The 17,391-nt window shown below is 34.9% G+C and overlaps 1 protein-coding gene across 5 annotated transcripts in view; it reads left to right on the top strand.

Moving 5' to 3' along the window:
- Positions 1-17,391, top strand: part of ROBO2 (roundabout guidance receptor 2) — a 572,640-nt gene that overhangs the window by 419,694 nt on the left and 135,555 nt on the right. For all 5 annotated transcript variants that reach the window (XM_061194027.1, XM_061194028.1, XM_061194031.1 and 2 more), the window contains exon 5: positions 7,048-7,186. In XM_061194027.1, coding sequence (XP_061050010.1) covers positions 7,048-7,186 — 139 coding nt within the window. The remainder of the gene's footprint in view (positions 1-7,047; positions 7,187-17,391) is intronic.

The raw sequence follows: 17,391 nt of genomic DNA on the forward strand, positions 1-17,391 counted from the left end.
AACTTAATGGATACTTCGGCTGGTTATAGAATTCAAGTTTAAAAAAATATTTTTGCTCGAAATATTAAGGTCGCCACTTCAATATCATTTTGCTTCCATCGTTACTGTTGAGGAGTCTACTGTACTTTTGATCCCTATGCGATCATTTTCCTTTTTTTTCTCTTTCCAAACTTTATTTAGTACCTTCTCTTTATCCCATGGTTCTGAAATGTTTCAATACCATGCCTCATTTTGGCACTTTTTTCTTTTACTGGTTGGACACTTACTGAGCAATCTCAATCTAAAAACACTCTATTCAAAAAAGTCAATGAAATATACTGTCCATTTTTTCTATTCCATTTCTCTGTCAAGCATAAATTCATTAATGAGATGTTAAATCTCCTAGATCTTTCTTTTCTTGAAATATTCCTTATTTATAGCATCTTGTTCTTATTTCATGGATGTTTTAACTTATCTTGCATCTCAGGATTTTAACAATATTCTTTTTTTTAAAATAAAATTTTCTCATGATGCATTCCTCCTTTTCTTCTAAGTTCCTTTCCCTGACCTCTCGCCTGCATTGTTCTGTCTTTTACACTGGAGGCTTTCTTCAAATGACTATTTTCTTCGGGATGAGGATAGAGGTTGGGTCTGGTTATATTGATATTAAGTTATTGAGTGAGAGATAATAGTTTATGGCCTGAGTGTAGTTGAGATACTGTGAGACAAAGCTATGAGGGAAGAAATCTCAGAACCAAACCTTAGGAAATATCTGTGTGTTACTGATAACTTGTGGCCTTCATTTAAGAATTTAAAACAGAAGGTGTTATTAAAATCAAGGTGATTGTTAAGAGCAATTTAGTTCTTTTAAATAATATTAACTTGCAAACTTTAAAACAGCAAAATATTTCTCATTTGTTCACTTATTTAATAAATATCTTTTGAACACCTACTATGTGCCAGGCTCTCAGTGTTTAAATAGAGTAGGGAAATGAATAGACAGGTCCCCTGCTTTCAGTATGACTCTCATATCATATCAGCAATAACATGAAACTTTGCCTCTAAAGCATGGTGAGAAAGGTATTCTTTTCCCTCTGAGAATATTTACCTATGTTTGCTTTTGCTTCACAGGATGGTTTCTCTCAGACAAAGAAAATTCTTGGCAAGAAGAGAAATTAGTGCAGCAAGGATTTATTTATCACAGTCAGGCAGACTGATCATTATCATGCAGTCTATATTGGAAGAGCACAGTAATTCACATTCAATGGCTATCATAACCCCCTGCCCCTCACGCATACCCATTTAAAAAAGGAGACATACTAGGACTAGCCATCTCACTTTCCAGTTTAATAGACACTACTGGGTGGAGGATCCTTCTGGGTCACCTGAAGTTAAGATAAGATTTACAAGCAGTGGTTAGGTCTCATGTGCTTTTACTGCATAGCTTTGGTCTTAGAGGACTTAAAGGACTCTACTTATATAATTATTGCCATAATGCTACATTTATAATGTCAAGCAAAGTTTATTTTTAAATTGTTAAGGTTGTCCTAGTGATAGCTGTCACAGCACAGCCTTTGCCAATTTTACAGCCATCGTCAATGACTGAATACAGTTGAAAGAAATTTGTTCACTGGACACTTAATTTCCTTCATTGTAGCATGTAAGTAAGAAAGTTAAGAGATATTATGCAACCACATTTCAGATTTATGGTTTTGGGGTTGAACTGAATATTTTGCTTTCTGAGTATTATTGACGTAACCACAAGGAGACTCGGCATTTGATTTTATTACAGTTGCATACAAAGCTGGATTTTCCACAATGCCAATTTGGAACTAAATTAACCTGGCTATTTGAGACCTGTACTTTACATAGTACCACGCTGCCAAAGAACACTGCTATCTCAAGAGAGATTAACCTTATAAGCAAACTATGCAGGTGATTCAAATCCAGTTAATCTCACAATAAAAAAATGTTAATTGCATTGACAAAGACATTGCCTCTGATCATGCTGTGGCTATATAATTAAGGATCAGGCCATTCAGAGGGACTCTAATCTCATTGATAAACTTTCAGCAAATAGCCCTTGAGATTTCTACCCATGTTTCAATGTGTAATCAGCCATAAGGTAACAACATAGAAAAATCAGTGACCTTATTTTGACATGCCTTAAAATTTGGTTTGCTTGTTAGTCAGTAGTTCAAGATGTTTCATGTATATTTATTGTAGTTGTCCAGAGCTTCATGGAGTACAAACTTCACGGGGCATTAATGGGTATTGAATGTGGTCAGTTATCGACTTGCTGGATGCTTCTCGTCATCTTACTTTCTAATCCTTCTAACTACATTATTTGCAGATGATTTTGACACAAAACAATAAACCCCATGATAATTCCTTGTAATTTTTGTAATTTGCGTCTGAAAGGGGTGTGGTTTTGTGTTTGGCTATGGTAACAGTAGCCCCTGCAAAGGCAAAGCATTTAAAAATACATTTCTGCCTGTATAACTTACTTAGTCTTTAATACTCGTATTTTTGATTCTCAGATTTTCTGGAGATAAAGTCTAGTTAAGTAAACTGAAAATAATTCCTACCAAAAAAAAGTCTTTCCATTTAAATAAATGTTAAGCAAACCTACAGTTTTTAACATACTGTTTTTTTGTAGGCTGTTAAAATTACAAAGTAGAAGATGAACTTAATATAATTAGCAGAAAACAACTGAAATAATGAATTACACAATTTAGAGATAATTGCTGCAACAGGTGCTATGGAAATTCTCAGAACAATTTTTTAAAAGTTGTGACCAAATTCCAATGAATTGGTAAATTTCAATGTTACTTTGTTGGAAGGCACAACCTCAGGTACATTCAGGTATAAAACCCTTTCTGACGTGCCATGTATATGCAAATGACTTTCTTCTGGGTTATTCTTTGCATTGTCCATTTTTTTTAATCAATTGAATTGCATTTGCCACCATAAACCAATGTTAGGCTTCCAAAAATTCTATACCACGTAGTCTCCTGTGGTTATCTAGTTTCTAGGCAACTAAACTCTGCTTGAGGGCAGAATAGAATAGACAAAGTTCATTGCAAAGTTCTCCACCCCTACTGAGTTCATCAGAACAGCAGCAGGGAACCCCATAACTTTCTTCCTTCTTGAAATTGTAAATCAGGTGCTTCCACGTGTCTCCATACAAAACAGTGGGACTTAGAACAGGTATGATAACCAAAAAAATCCTCAAGGACCCTAATGGTGTCCTCTGAATGAAGAGACAATTTTAGTTTTGTGGCAACTCTTTCAAAGTTTGCTCTTTGAATTAATAATACTCATATGTTGCAATTTTATGACTGGTGGCATGTTAAAGGAAACATACAATAACTTTGCCTGAAAATATTAATGTGTATTTTAGTGGAACTAATCTATATACTCTTATGCAATATACTTTGTAGTCAGCATCATGCCATGAAAATTTTCCATGTTAGAGAGATAGATACATAGATAGCATTTACATCCCAAGGTATGATTTTGCCACAATTTATCCTAAAATCCCCGATTTTCCAATACTGCCAGCAATCCTGCAATGATCCTATGTTGTTCTTATCTTTTGTCGCAGTTATCAATGATCGAAGTTACTGTTCTGTATTATTTGTATTGTGGAGTGTCTGCAAGTAATGACTATTTTGGTTCTTCTCCAACACTCACACTTCCATTTTTTTTCTTACTGATTATTAATGTCAGCATGTCCATTTTGTTCCTGATTGTATTAGGCATGACTTTAGTATATTACTTTTAAAGAATAATTTTTGCATTTAGTTTCTGATAAAATATCTTCATTATACTTAAGAAGTTTCTTGTGATTCCTTCTTTATTTAGAATTTTTTTAATCCAACAGATTCTCTATGTCTATAGATGTAATCATATTTATTTTCTCCTCTCTATAATATAAGTAACCTCCTTTACCATATTAATTAAGAATGCATTTGACTTCAAGTAACAGAAGGCTAACAATGGCTTAAGTGTAAGGGGCCCATTTTTTTCATATCTACCATATCTGCAATGAAAGGATCGACACAGTCACACACCATATCCATACCTTACCTGCCACTTTGTTCCAGTTTGCCAAATGGAACTTTGAGAATCTTTCTAGACTTTCCTTCCACATCTGAGTGATCACCCAGTTCTGGTATCTCTTCATTCTGTTCCCTCTTCCATATCCCTAGAACCACTCTGTCAGTTCTAAGCTGAAATAATTTCTTACAATAACTGTTTGACCTAATTCACTGCTTCATATTCTCTTCTAATTCATTTTTCACAGATCTGCCAACACGATCGTTTTCATATGCTTATTAAAAATGGTGCTTCCTTAGTTAAAATCTTTCAACATCTCTCTATCACCTTTAGGGTAGAGCTCACATTCCTTGACAGGGTATAGAAGGCCCATCATTGTCTCACCATTTACCAACTAACTAGTTTCATCTCTCACCACTTTTCTGATGAAACCAAGCTGCTGGCTCTTCACCAGCTACCAAGCTCGAAACCTGGCATAGGAGAAGCTGCATTAACACGTGCTGAATGAATGAGTGGATGAGGGAAAGACTTCTCTTAGCTTACTCATCCATATGCCAAGTTTTAGGACAATTCCCCCTTTAAAATCGGAGGGAGCAGGAGGGATAGCCTGACAGATGATTTCTCATTCATTAGTGATATCAGCAGTGGCTTGGATCTCTTTTAATATTGGGTTACTGCAGCTTTTGGTTGAGCTGGATGAATATCCCTAAGTGATAGCAAAGAAGAAATCAATCCTGCTTTCTTTGCTAATGACTCATCTTTTTCTGTTAATATTCCAAACACTCATATAAGAAGATACTGATCCTATTGCCTATATACTGCCAAAAACAGTAGCTCAATATGAACTATGCAGGCACTAAAATAGTTGTTTGGAGCACACAGTGTCCAGTGGTCAAAGGATAACACTAAGTAATTCTATCCAACTTGCAGATTTGTTCTGTGGTCAAAGGGGCACACTTAGCTGCTAATTGTTTCCGACCACCTAAAATCTTTTGAAGCAAACTTTTCCCTCAAGTCTATATGGATTATTTCTAAATCCTGTGTTATAAAACCTCTCCATGGTAAAGTCCATGAGCCTTGTTTTACGGCTTGGGGTTTGGGGGCCCCAGTGTACAGATACTTGAGCATGTGCAGGTCTGTCTGTGTTTAAAGAAAATTTTGATCCCTACTGTCAACTGCCCTGTGGAGAGATGCAGTTGTCTTCCTTCTGAATACCAATGATGGTTGACTTTATTGCAGTAAAATATGCTTTTGTAGCTTACACATTTGTTTCATAAATATGGGTCTTTATTTAGTCAATAAAATCATATACTTCCAGTCTATACTCAGCATATGTTATTTGATGTGATTTATTTTCCTTAAAGATTTCTTGCTAAATATGTTTCAGTTTTTGTGCCACTGTATTCACATTCTTAAATTGGGTTTGAAACTAAAGTTCTAAGTGACTAAGTATGGCCATATGGCCATAAATTGTGTCAACTCCCTATGGATTTCATTTTTCTTTTCCTTGACTTCTCTTCCTACTTCAGTAAGTAGCAATATTGGACTTGCCTATGATTGAGAGACATGGGCTAATAAAAATTTAAATGGTGATTTTTCCTGTATCAGAATCAGATCATTATAAAAAAGAGAGGAAACTAGACAAGAGATTGAAGTGTTTACAGATATGTAAAACTACATTTTGTTTTATACTTCTCTTCAATAGTAAGATTCTTATGGCCAGGAATTTATTTTTTCCAGGCTTTATTTAGAAGAGTGTTAGAGGGCTTACCTAGTGGCGCAGTGGTTGAGGGTCTGCCTGCCAACGCAGGGGACACGGGTTCGAGCCCTGGTCTGGGAGGATCCCACATGCCGCGGAGCAACTGGGCCCGTGAGCCACAACTACTGAGCCTGCGCGTCTGGAGCCTGTGCTCCGCAACAAGAGGCCGCGACAGTGAGAGGCCCGCGCACCGCGATGAAGAGTGACCCCCGCTTGCCGCAACTAGAGAAAGCCCTCGCACAGAAAGGAAGTCCCAACACACCCAAAAATAAATAATAAATTAATAAAAAAAAAAAAAGTGGCCCCCGCTTGCCGCAACTAGAGAAAGCCCTCGCACAGAAACGAAGACCCAACACAGCCATAAATAAATAAATAAATAAATAATAAACGCAAAGTCTAAAAAAAAAAAAAAAAAGAAGACTGTTAGAATGCAGATTAACAGTGCTAGGTACAGATTAACAACAAAAGACTAAAGGACAGAAACACTAAAACAGAATACTAGAGAAATAAACCAACAGAAAAGTTAAGTAAATAAAAATGGGCAAGTATCTGGAACACTTAGGAGAAGATAATTAGAAGTAGCCTTAGAAAAGTATGTGTCAGTAAATAGTTTACAATAATTAATAATGATAGTGTTTTTTATTTAAGAAAAATTAGATTGACAGATTTTTTAAAAATTTAAGACCAAAAAAAATCACATATGAAGTGAAAATAGTCATGGAATTATTGGGTCCTTATCAAATGGATAGCCTTAGTGAGAAAATTTAGATAATACTCATCTTGAGAGCACAACGTTTTTAGTTTTCTCTAGCATTCTTGATGGAATATTAATATTTGTTTCCTTTTTGATATGTTCCATTAGTTTCAACTTTCATTTTTCCCACTCTGAGTCATTTTAATGGATTAAGATAATCATCTCTTTCCTTGTTTCTTTGGAATTCATTGTTCAGGTTTTTTATGACAAGTTCCACATGATTTAGCTCAGAAACTCACAGAAGAATCAATTTAATATTTTCCAACAGATTGTATGGATTTATATGCAAACCATAGCTATTCATGTGCTCCAAAAATATTTTATCTTATACAATTACGTTGGATCTGTAAGGCCTTATCAAGACATAGTTGAGCTATAAAATTAGGTACCTATGTACCAAAAATAAACCACATATTTTCTATGCTTTGTTTCATAATGCACTTGAAATATGCACAACATTCATTTTATTTTACTGTTTCTTTTTTTCCCTAAGAACGACCCGCGTTTCTCAGGAGGCCAATTAACCAGGTGGTGCTGGAGGAAGAAGCTGTAGAGTTTCGTTGTCAGGTCCAAGGAGATCCTCAACCAACTGTGCGGTGGAAAAAGGATGACGCAGACTTGCCAAGAGGAAGGTAAGAACATCATATGGATGGAAAATTGTTAGATAACCATTGAATAATTATAAAAGAAAAAGACAGCCCCCATTGTACCACCAAACACTCATATCTTGGTATGTTATTTTCACACATGATTTTTATATATGAAAACCAGATATCTGCTGTTTTATATACTGAAGTCCTTCAGGCTTTTGATGTCACTCTTTCATTGAATTTTCACATAAATGCCTGACCCTCAACTCCATCTATTATCCCCCAATATCAAGGAATTCTTAAGGCACTCTCTTTCTCTTGGCCCCATCTAGGTCTGCCATTCTGTTCCTGCTGAATTTCTAATGACCCACCCACCCCAAATGCCCCCTTCAACTACTGCTCTGTGGCCATGGCTACTGGGTGTAGCGGACTGTAGGGTCTGCAATAAAGAGTGGATCTCATTCAATACCATAATGAAAAGGCACATCGCTATCCACATAGGGAATTTTTCACTTAAGGACCTCCTGTCACTTTCTCACTTGCCATCTCTTCATGGAGATCTTCTCTTCTAACTCTTTTCTATTCTTATCACCAAACCCAAAACCCAATCTCTCACTCTCTAGGGTAAGTCCAGAAATGCTTGTCATCTTTTATAAAAATAAAAATAGAACTTTTTTGTAGTCTAAATTCTCCCAGGACTTTGCCTTTTATGATCAAATAAATCATTCAAGTATTTTTTTTTTCCTATGAAACAAGCGTATTTAGCTATAAGATTTCTTTTGACTTCATCCTAGTCCTACCTTCTGAAACTACAGCCATCACACATACTACAATCAGGGTCTGCAAAAAATTTCACATCCTGCTTTTTTGCTAATTTTCTTTCCTAAAAAAGAAATTAGGTTTCATTCAACTGACTGAAAGTAAACATGCTTTCACAGAAATCAAATTGAGTTTTTTTGTGCTTTCACTGGCACTGCTATTGATTCTTTCCTGAATTTATACATTCATTTCAAAATCTCATTTTTACATATCCCTAGGTCTCTGATACTATACTTTCTAAAGTCACATCATCAACAGCACTGGCTTCAAATGGACCAAACATTTTTAATAGTGACAGGTTCTTTGCAATCTATAGCAAAGAGACAAGTGAAAATTTTACTTTGCTTAGCTTTTCGGCATAAATGGTAGAGAAAGTTGACTATGTTTCTTTTCTCACTTTGCTGTCAGACACCTAGTTTTAAAGAATGTTATTAGGAGGGGTTAGTGAATGTGGGCCTCCTCAAACTTTCTCAGTGGAGAAGCAGGTTGAAAAGCAAGTAGAGGTGATGGAATTGAGGTATTGGAGTCCATCTTCTGTGTATACTCAATAACTTTCCACAAATTTGAGGGCACTTCGTGTATAATTTTAAAATGTTGATGTAAGACTAAGAGATTAATTATACTGTAAAATTAGTGTAGACAAAGATTAATTTTCAATTAGTAGAAATAAATAGCCTGTCCATAAAAAAAATCTTTCATTTTGGAATAATTTTGGATTTACAGAAAGTTACAGAGTTAGTACAGAGAATTCCCATGTACCCTATACCTGGTTTCCCCTATTGTTAACATCTTACACAAATATGAAAGATTTGTAACTCATAATAGACAAATGCTGATACATGATAATTAAAGTTTATATGTTATTTTGATTTCACCAGTCTTCCTTTTTCTCCAGGATCCTACCTGGGGTATTTTAGTTGGATATTATAGGATATTGCATTAAGTTGTCATGTTTTCCCAGTCTCCTCTGTTCTATGACAGGTTCTCAGTCTTTCCTTGTTTTTATGACCTTGACAAGTCTTAAGTATCCTAGGACTGTTCTGGACAGGTATACTAAGAATGTTCCCCAAACTTGGGATTGTCTAGTGTTTTCTCATGATTAGACTGGCTTTCTGGGACTTCAGGAAGAAAGTCAAGGAGAGTGCCCTTTTTGTCACATGATTATCAGGGGTTACATGATATTCACATTACATCCCTGGTGATCCTGATATTTTTAATCATTAAATAGGATCCTATTGACAAAAGTTGAGAAAATAGAAAGTGGTAAGGGTGTATTACATTTTAATGCGTCTATGTCTTTGAATTAAGGTAAAATACAACTTAAGCCCAGTTTGATTTGTTCCCAGATTGCTCTAGGTGTTAGGTCGTTAAACCTGACAGCTTTGTTTGCCACAATATTCTCCAAATCTTGCCATATTCATTTGCTTCCGAGCTCAAATAATACATACAAATCAAACAACAGCATTCAAACTGCCTATTTAGAATGGCTGATATAAAGGCCTCTAAAGACGAAGTTGAAATTTTTCAAAATCATACCTCTACCAACTTTCCTTAAAACATTTCGTAAGTTTGTCCTCTTTATTCTTCTGTTACTGTCATGATATGACTACAGTGCTTTGTGTGACCAGCTAAATATTTTTGAAGTATTAGGCAAATGGAAATGCTGTGTAAGCTTTATATTGTATGTTAGAAAGACTTAAAGCAAGGATCAGTGCAATGTAGAAATTGAGGTCAGTACTTTTATCATGATAGAAGCCATGTACTTTTTCTTGAAATCTCAATCTTTAAATGGTATTTCAAAGAAGCTTATTCACTCTTAGATTTGTATGCATTAGCATAAGCTTCATGTATGCATAATGAGGGGGAAGGAGACCTTTTTGCTTGGTGAGGAATAACAGTAATGACTTAACCAACCATAGCCTAAGTCAACAACATTGATTCTATTACATTATTTAGGTCTCAGACTAGGGAGATGGCCATTGTTCTTGTGTAAGCAATTGTGTGGAGTGGTGTGGAGGATGACATTTCTTTGGCTTAACATTTATGCAATTTGAATAAGGTTTGTGTAGTGGTTCATGCTCAACACATTTATAGTAAAGCTTTGTAGGGCAGCTGCATAGCCTGTAATTACTATGTAAGTAATATGTGACTATTTTTCTTTTGGAGACAAGAAAAGCTTTTCAATTCAAGTTTAAATTTATGAAATGCTGTGATAGCTATTTAAACTTTCAACACAGAAGAAGGTATCTGTGCCAACCTTTCAGTAACCAGAGATGAATTAAAGGAGTATTTTTTTCTTCACTGTGAAAACATTTTTTAAGTAGTACCCGTATACCTCTTTCTTTGATTTAGCCCTAAATTTCTGACCTTTCTCAGTAACTATCGTTAATGAAATTACAACTTACCATTGGTGAGTTTTATTAAAGCCATTTTTTGATTAGATAAATATTTCGGTGAGGTTGGTAAATAGCAATTCCCAAGTCTAACAATAACCCTGATGCCCAACCAGGGAAAAGTTATTTATTTAGACATTTTCCATATAAAAAAGGGACAAAATAGGAAGGAGCCTTCATTTTATATATGCTACTGTTAAAATGTTAATTGCTTGTGTGAGGGCAAGTTCATGTGCCCAACGCACAGCAAGGCCAAACAAACCTAAATGTCGCAGTTTGGAGCAGAGAAAGGTTTATTGCAGGGCCATGCAAGGAGAGGAGTGGATCATGCTCTAAAAAACCCCCAAGGTCCCCTGATGGGTTTTGGCAAAGCAGTTTTAAAAGCCAGGTGAGGGAGCGGGTCGCAGGGTATGTGATCAGCTCATGCACAATTCTCTGACTGGCTGATGGTGAGGTAACAGGTCGATGTCACAGGGATTAACATTACCAGTCTTCGGCTCCTGGAGGCCTGGGCCTACGTGCTCATGGTCATCAAGTAGTTGACATCTTCCAGTTGGTGGGGGGTTTTCACATCTCTAAAACAGCTCAGGAAATGTGCATCAGGTACTGTTATCTAGGTACTTCAGAGAGGAGCTAAAGCAGAGGATATGGGGGAGAGCTTGTCATGGGAAGGCCTCATAGGATCCTGCTTGGTTACATTTGCAGAAACATCTTACAATACTACTATTTCACAGTTGAAGATTTCAGGAAGAGAAAGGTCACTGCTTTTTTTTTGATTGTACCAGGTATCAATATCTTTTTCTCCAGAGAGTCTCATACGTATGTGCTCAAATAAATGCACAACGACTCATTTATTAGGGATAAGAATTTTATACACCACCGTGAAAATAAAGTTGGTGGGGGAACAAAATGAGGAGATAAGGGAAAGACATTTTGTAGTTCGTAATGATTATGTGTTTTAAAAACACTGTTTTTTCAAGGCATAATTGAAATTGTAGAAGAAACACTTTAAGGTTTACCTATGTTTATTAAGTGCCTATTGTATTTATTAAGTGCCATTGATAGTCTGTGAAAAAGAAGTCACTTTAAGCAAGGTAAGTATGCTGTTATTGATTATTTTTTATTTTATGTTGATCAAATTGAGTGATGTAGGAAAGTATTCACATACTGAATACATTAATGAAAGTTAAAACTGAAGTAATTCTAGTGTCTTGCTTGGGTGCTACATTTTTTTTTCTCAGGCAAACCTAGAGCTTTTTGCTAATTAGTACTTTTCACAAAGTGTTTCATGTGATAGAAATTGCCAGTATTTATAATAACTGAGGCAATGTTCCATCATAGCATAGGGATATTGTATATTTTGTAATGAAAAAAGTATATATATGCTGAAGCTTTATGAAAAATAGCATGTACTAATATAAAAGAAACAGAATACTATACATTTACAACCAAAGACATAACAATAAAAATTGAAATTTACCAACGCTACAATATTGTGTTCAATTTAATACTTGTGAGGAGAATAAAAATATCTCTTCTCAGAATTTGGGTAAGAAGTAGTATGATTAATTCAACTATGTTTTCTTATTTGGGTTTGTCTGTATAGTTTGTATTTCAGATAATTATTAGCAATCTTTTAAAGGACTATAAGCAGGAAATTTAACATCTTGCATCAATCATATATCAGTATACCACCATTAGTGAGTTCCAAGATATTTTTTATTTCATTTTTATTTATTTTCTAAACTAACTCTAAAGTGACACTAACTTTCTCAATAAAGATCTAGAGTAGAGAAAGGAATGTTCATAATAGCTTGTCACAGAAAAAAAGAAATAAAATATGCCATTTACATACTTATGTATGCCTGTGAATTCTAAATGCAGTTGATGGCTTTCACATCGTGGATATAATTCATGAATATTTCATAAAAATAGAAAAGGGACTAGAGAAAAAGAGTTTCAAGATATATAGTGCAAAATTCTATCAATTTTCCTGAACCAACTGACAAATTCCTTTTTCTAAAGTGCAAATCTACTTTAAGAGAGACTTTTTAAGAGTTCTTAGTTCCATGAAATGTGAGATTCACATAAATACATGATTCCTTAAGAAAAGGAATGAATAGGACCACTTATAAGTCCCCTTTTTGTGGCATTTTTACACTAAGTGGCTCTTTTCGCTTAGCCCTGGAAAATGTTCTTATATTAATTGTTTGGAAGCTCCATTGTTTAGAGCATGTGCTTCTGGGATGCAGAGACACTGAACAGGTGCTAAGCTACCCTGCTGAGGAGATCAGCCTTCTTCACATACAGTGTGTGTTTCAAGGACATGTGGTAATTTGGGCTCATGATAAATAACCACGCTGATAAGGTTGGCTGGTCAAGATTGGTCAATTAAAATGGTTTTCAAAAAAGAAGGGAAAAAAACTGAGAGCAGGAGAAAAGCAATGTATATAAATATTGTATGTGGCATTTGAATAAATAGACTGGTCCCTAAGATTTAGAAATATAAGGAAAAGTGTAAATGAAAATTCTATGATTTTTCAGCTATACAGATGTTTTAGGCATTTCTGCTTGAAAAAATAATTAGAACTGCCTGGACCATTGTTGTGGGATCTTTTAATAGAGCAACCAGTAACAAAGAATATTTAGGTCATTGTCAGGGATGTTGGATTTTAGCCTTGTTCTGACACTGTTTGATCATTTATCCCTTTAGTTATACGCGCATGTTCTGGAAATGATGTTCAACAGATTTCTCTACCACTAACTAGGAGTGTGACCTTGAAGAAGCTATTTAAACTCTTTGTGTTTTACATCCTGAAGATATGGACCAGCAATGCATTGGGACTAATGATTAACTTATACTTTGACTCATTTGTGCAGGGTGAATCATTATGCCATCCATTCTAATTCAAAGGGTTATTAAGATGATATAACTTATTCAGAGCACTGTAAACACTGTACAGTGGGTGTACATAACAGCTGCCTCAGTTTTATAAATCCTATTGATTGGTGGTATTTATTAGTTATGTAGGTAACTACAAAGAAAACATAGTTAATGCTAAAAAATACCGGGTATATAATTTTCATGAAATAATCACAATTCTCCTCTCTCTGGCCAATTGATTTCCAAAGAAACACATAAAATATTATTGATTTAAGAGATATCACTTTTTCTTTTAAATCATATAGGTTTATTTATAAATTTTTCCCGCCCGTTTGCCAAGCCTAAAAGTTGTCACCCTCTTCTCTACCTCTGGGAGATTGAACATGGTCCAGATATTATATTCTAACCCCAGTGCAATCAGTTATCTGGGTTGGGAACTTCAAATTTCACACATTACCTGTATCCTTTGTCCACTGGTAATAAGAAAACCACCATCTTTCATAATCTTTGTAAGAAGATTATGTAATGATTAAAGCAAGTATTATTGGAGGACTTACTATTTGCCATGCATTCTTCTAAATGATTTTTGCATATATTAATTTCATTATTTTAAAGCTTAGTGTTCCAGAATAATATTACTCCCATTTGAGGTATGTGGAAATAGCTTAAAGAAATTGTTTCCAAAGACACACATTAATATGTGTTAGGGCCAGGACCTGACTTTGTATCTGTCCAACGTGAAACCTGTATTTTAAAGTAATGGGCTCTGTAATTATGTGATTATGAATTGTTTACGGAATTGAGCCCCTTACAAATTTTACATTTTAGATAAAATTTTAAATAATTGGTTAGAAACACTATATTATGAGTAACTTTATAGGAATACTGTATAGCATTACTATTAAGGGTAGTTTTTAGACCAATTGCATAACCCTCACATAAAATGTCCCAGTGTTTTGAAAATCTAAACTTGGACCAGGTCAAGCTTCCCTCCTTGGAAGCTGAAAATATAGATTTTGTTTATAAACAGAATTAATTAGCAATTTTCAGAGGGATGCCAAAATGGTATTTTTTCTGTGTTTTCATCAAATAGGTGCTAATAGTTGCTGTTAACACAAAACTAATTGCCACCTAGGGTGGGGAGTGCAAGTTGCCTCGTCCTGTGACCACACTGGCCCATCTGTTGAGAATCTCTGCTAAGGAACAATGCAGGAACTGGCATGCAATTTGGGTTCTGGCCAGTGGTCAACTAACAAGCTGGGACCACTTGGACTAAGAAATGCCTTGAAGTCAGAGATGCTCTGCTGTCCATTAACTGGCAGCTCTTGTGTTGTGTGAGGGCAGAGCCAAGACCAGGTGCCAGTTTGCAAAGCAGAGGATCTGCCTGAGTGCCACCTGTCACTGGCATGTGAGTGTCGTCCCACCAGGAGCCACAGCAGGTGTGCTTCGTCCATCAAAGTGTGGCATATTAGAACATTCAGCTAGGGTAAGGTCGGGACCAGGGCAACATTTCACCTTAGCCCAAACAGGAGGACAGGCCAAAGGCTTAGCAGGAGATGAGATAGTTGTCACATCACACTGTATCCCAAGGGTGGATATACTGGATGTTTATCATTAGAGACGCTCTTTCTCATACCTGGGTTCTTGCCTTAACTAAATAAAGGGAAGAGTTATGTAATTGACTGTATCAACACAAATCCTTGCCTTTATAAGACAATTTGTGGTTAGAATCACTTAGATGAATTAATTACTCCACAGGCTTTTCAAATTAAGATACAGTTCTGGTTGTTTGTTTGTTTCTTTATTTTTTTCTGTTGTTTTTCTTAATAAATTGAATCGTAATGTGGAGCTGCAAGGTTAACTGGAATTTAGGAGATCAACATTCTTATCCCAGCCCTGTCATGATGCATCATGTTATTTTAAACAATTTATGTTACTTGTCTGAGTACCACAGTCCACATCCTCAAAATATGTAAGTTGCCTTGGATGGTTTCTGCAGTACCTTTAAATTCCAAAATGGTATGAATCTATGAATGGCAGCAATGCAAAACGATTTAAAAAGTATAATACATTTTTAGAGGAAAAAATCCTAAGATTTGAAATGAATGAGCCTAAAAAGGAATATTAAAATTACTCATATAACCATTACCAATGGCATCTACTTTTTACGTTTTGCATATATCTTCTCAGATTTCTATGTGTAAATGGGCTTTATTTTAATTCAAAATTGTTTTTGACCCTGAATGCTTATCTAAAAAGTCTATTTAAAAACTTTACTTAAAAAGTTTATTAGACTTTATTTAAAAAGTCTAGTACTGAATCAAAAGTGTTGTTTTTAATTGCATTTTCCTTTCCCATAAATATAATATTAATAAATTATATTTACATAGTGCTTACTCTATATCAGACCTACTTTAGGCATTTTACATTAATACACTTATCCTTAGGACGTGATGTAAATACTATTATTATTCCAATATTACAAATGGGAAAAATGAGGCATAATGAGGTTAAGTATGACAAAGTCACTTAGTAAGGGGTCTAGGATTTCTGGCTCCAAAGTCCACACTCTTGACCACTACTTTGAGGTACTGGATGGGAACAACTTTTTTCCATTTTCCATTTGGGATTGAAGATTAGGAAAATACAGCTTAGTAAACACCTGAAGCATTTAGAAGTGTCACTTTCATCAGAAAGTCACAAAATATATCTGTGTAGTAAAGTACATAATAAAGATTTTATAATCTTCATTATAATGGTACTTATAAGCAATAAATAAATCCATTATATCATCAAATAAATAAATTTTCATCTTTAAAAAATTTATTATTTTACCCTGCCCATTGAAATAGAATTTATAACTATCTTTATTCTCACAGAACATTTTAACTTAATATATCTGTGTTCTTCACAACAGTGTATCTGGAAAAAAAAAATGAAGTCACGAGAAACACATTAGAAGCTAAAGAAATGCTTGCCAAGTGAATTAAATATCATGAGTAAAGGATAAATACTAGAACTATGAACTCTTCCAGGGCATGATACTTTCACTCATCTTTTCATTCTCAGGGCACTTTTGAATTTACTAAAAGAGTATTTTTTAATATTTTCGTGATAATATTTGATTATCAACAGTTTCATGGACGGTTATAAACTGGAAGGCAGGACTGTGTTCCAGACTTTATATTTTCTACAAACATATATATATTTTTTATTTCTTATAATAGTCCCTTTGGGAAAGTTGCTGCTTGACCCACATATTCACGTCAACTGGTATGAATTGAAAGACAAAGGGAAAAACAACAAATAATAACTTGAGACCCAGTATTACAATGACAATGTGAATGAGGATTATATCTTTGTTAGTGTGTGAAAAAGATACAATTGCCAGAGATAAAAGATAAGAGAATGCTTCCAAAGCACACTAAGAATATACTCCACCACAATAGAAACAACGCTTAGTGAAATCTATTTTAGTTGGTACACAGTATTAACTCATTGGAGCTTCATTCTAAAAGACCATATTTAGACAGGGAGAGTTGTGATTGGGGCACAGTGAACCTTTGCCAATAAATTCAAGTACTAGAAGTTTCTTCTGAGAAGGTGATTGATCAATCATATAGATCTGTGGAATAGCCTTAAGGAGTTCCCTGGTTGCCTAGTGGTTAGGGTTCAGCTCTGTCAGTGCCGTGGCCCAGGTTCGATCCCTGGTCGGGAACTGAGATCCTGTAAGCCGCGCAGTGTGGCCAAAATATAAAATTCTATAAAAATTAAAGAAAAAAGATCTATGTAATAGCCTTGTGACAAAATCTCAGTGCAGAAATTTTGCTAGTTATTCTTATGAGCATAACTGTCACAATTGCAAAGGTTATTATAATATCTTTCAACTCATTTCATCGACTATATAGGCGTTTGGCACTTTTATAAAGAATATCTGGTTGAGTATTCTGTGTCATTGCAATTCATACAACATATGGCACTTGTTATAAAAAATGTTCAATGAAAACTATAAATATTCCATTCATTAACTCACATTTTCTAATAGTTTTGTCCAAATATTTACAGCACATAGAGCAGAAACAAGAAAGTCAATCAAGACTTTTACCTTTATTTGAGATTTCATAAAGAGACTGAAAGAAAATATTTTGAAC

Source organism: Eubalaena glacialis, chromosome 6 (genome assembly GCF_028564815.1).
Source record: "Eubalaena glacialis isolate mEubGla1 chromosome 6, mEubGla1.1.hap2.+ XY, whole genome shotgun sequence".
NCBI classification, from domain to species: Eukaryota; Metazoa; Chordata; class Mammalia; order Artiodactyla; family Balaenidae; genus Eubalaena; species Eubalaena glacialis.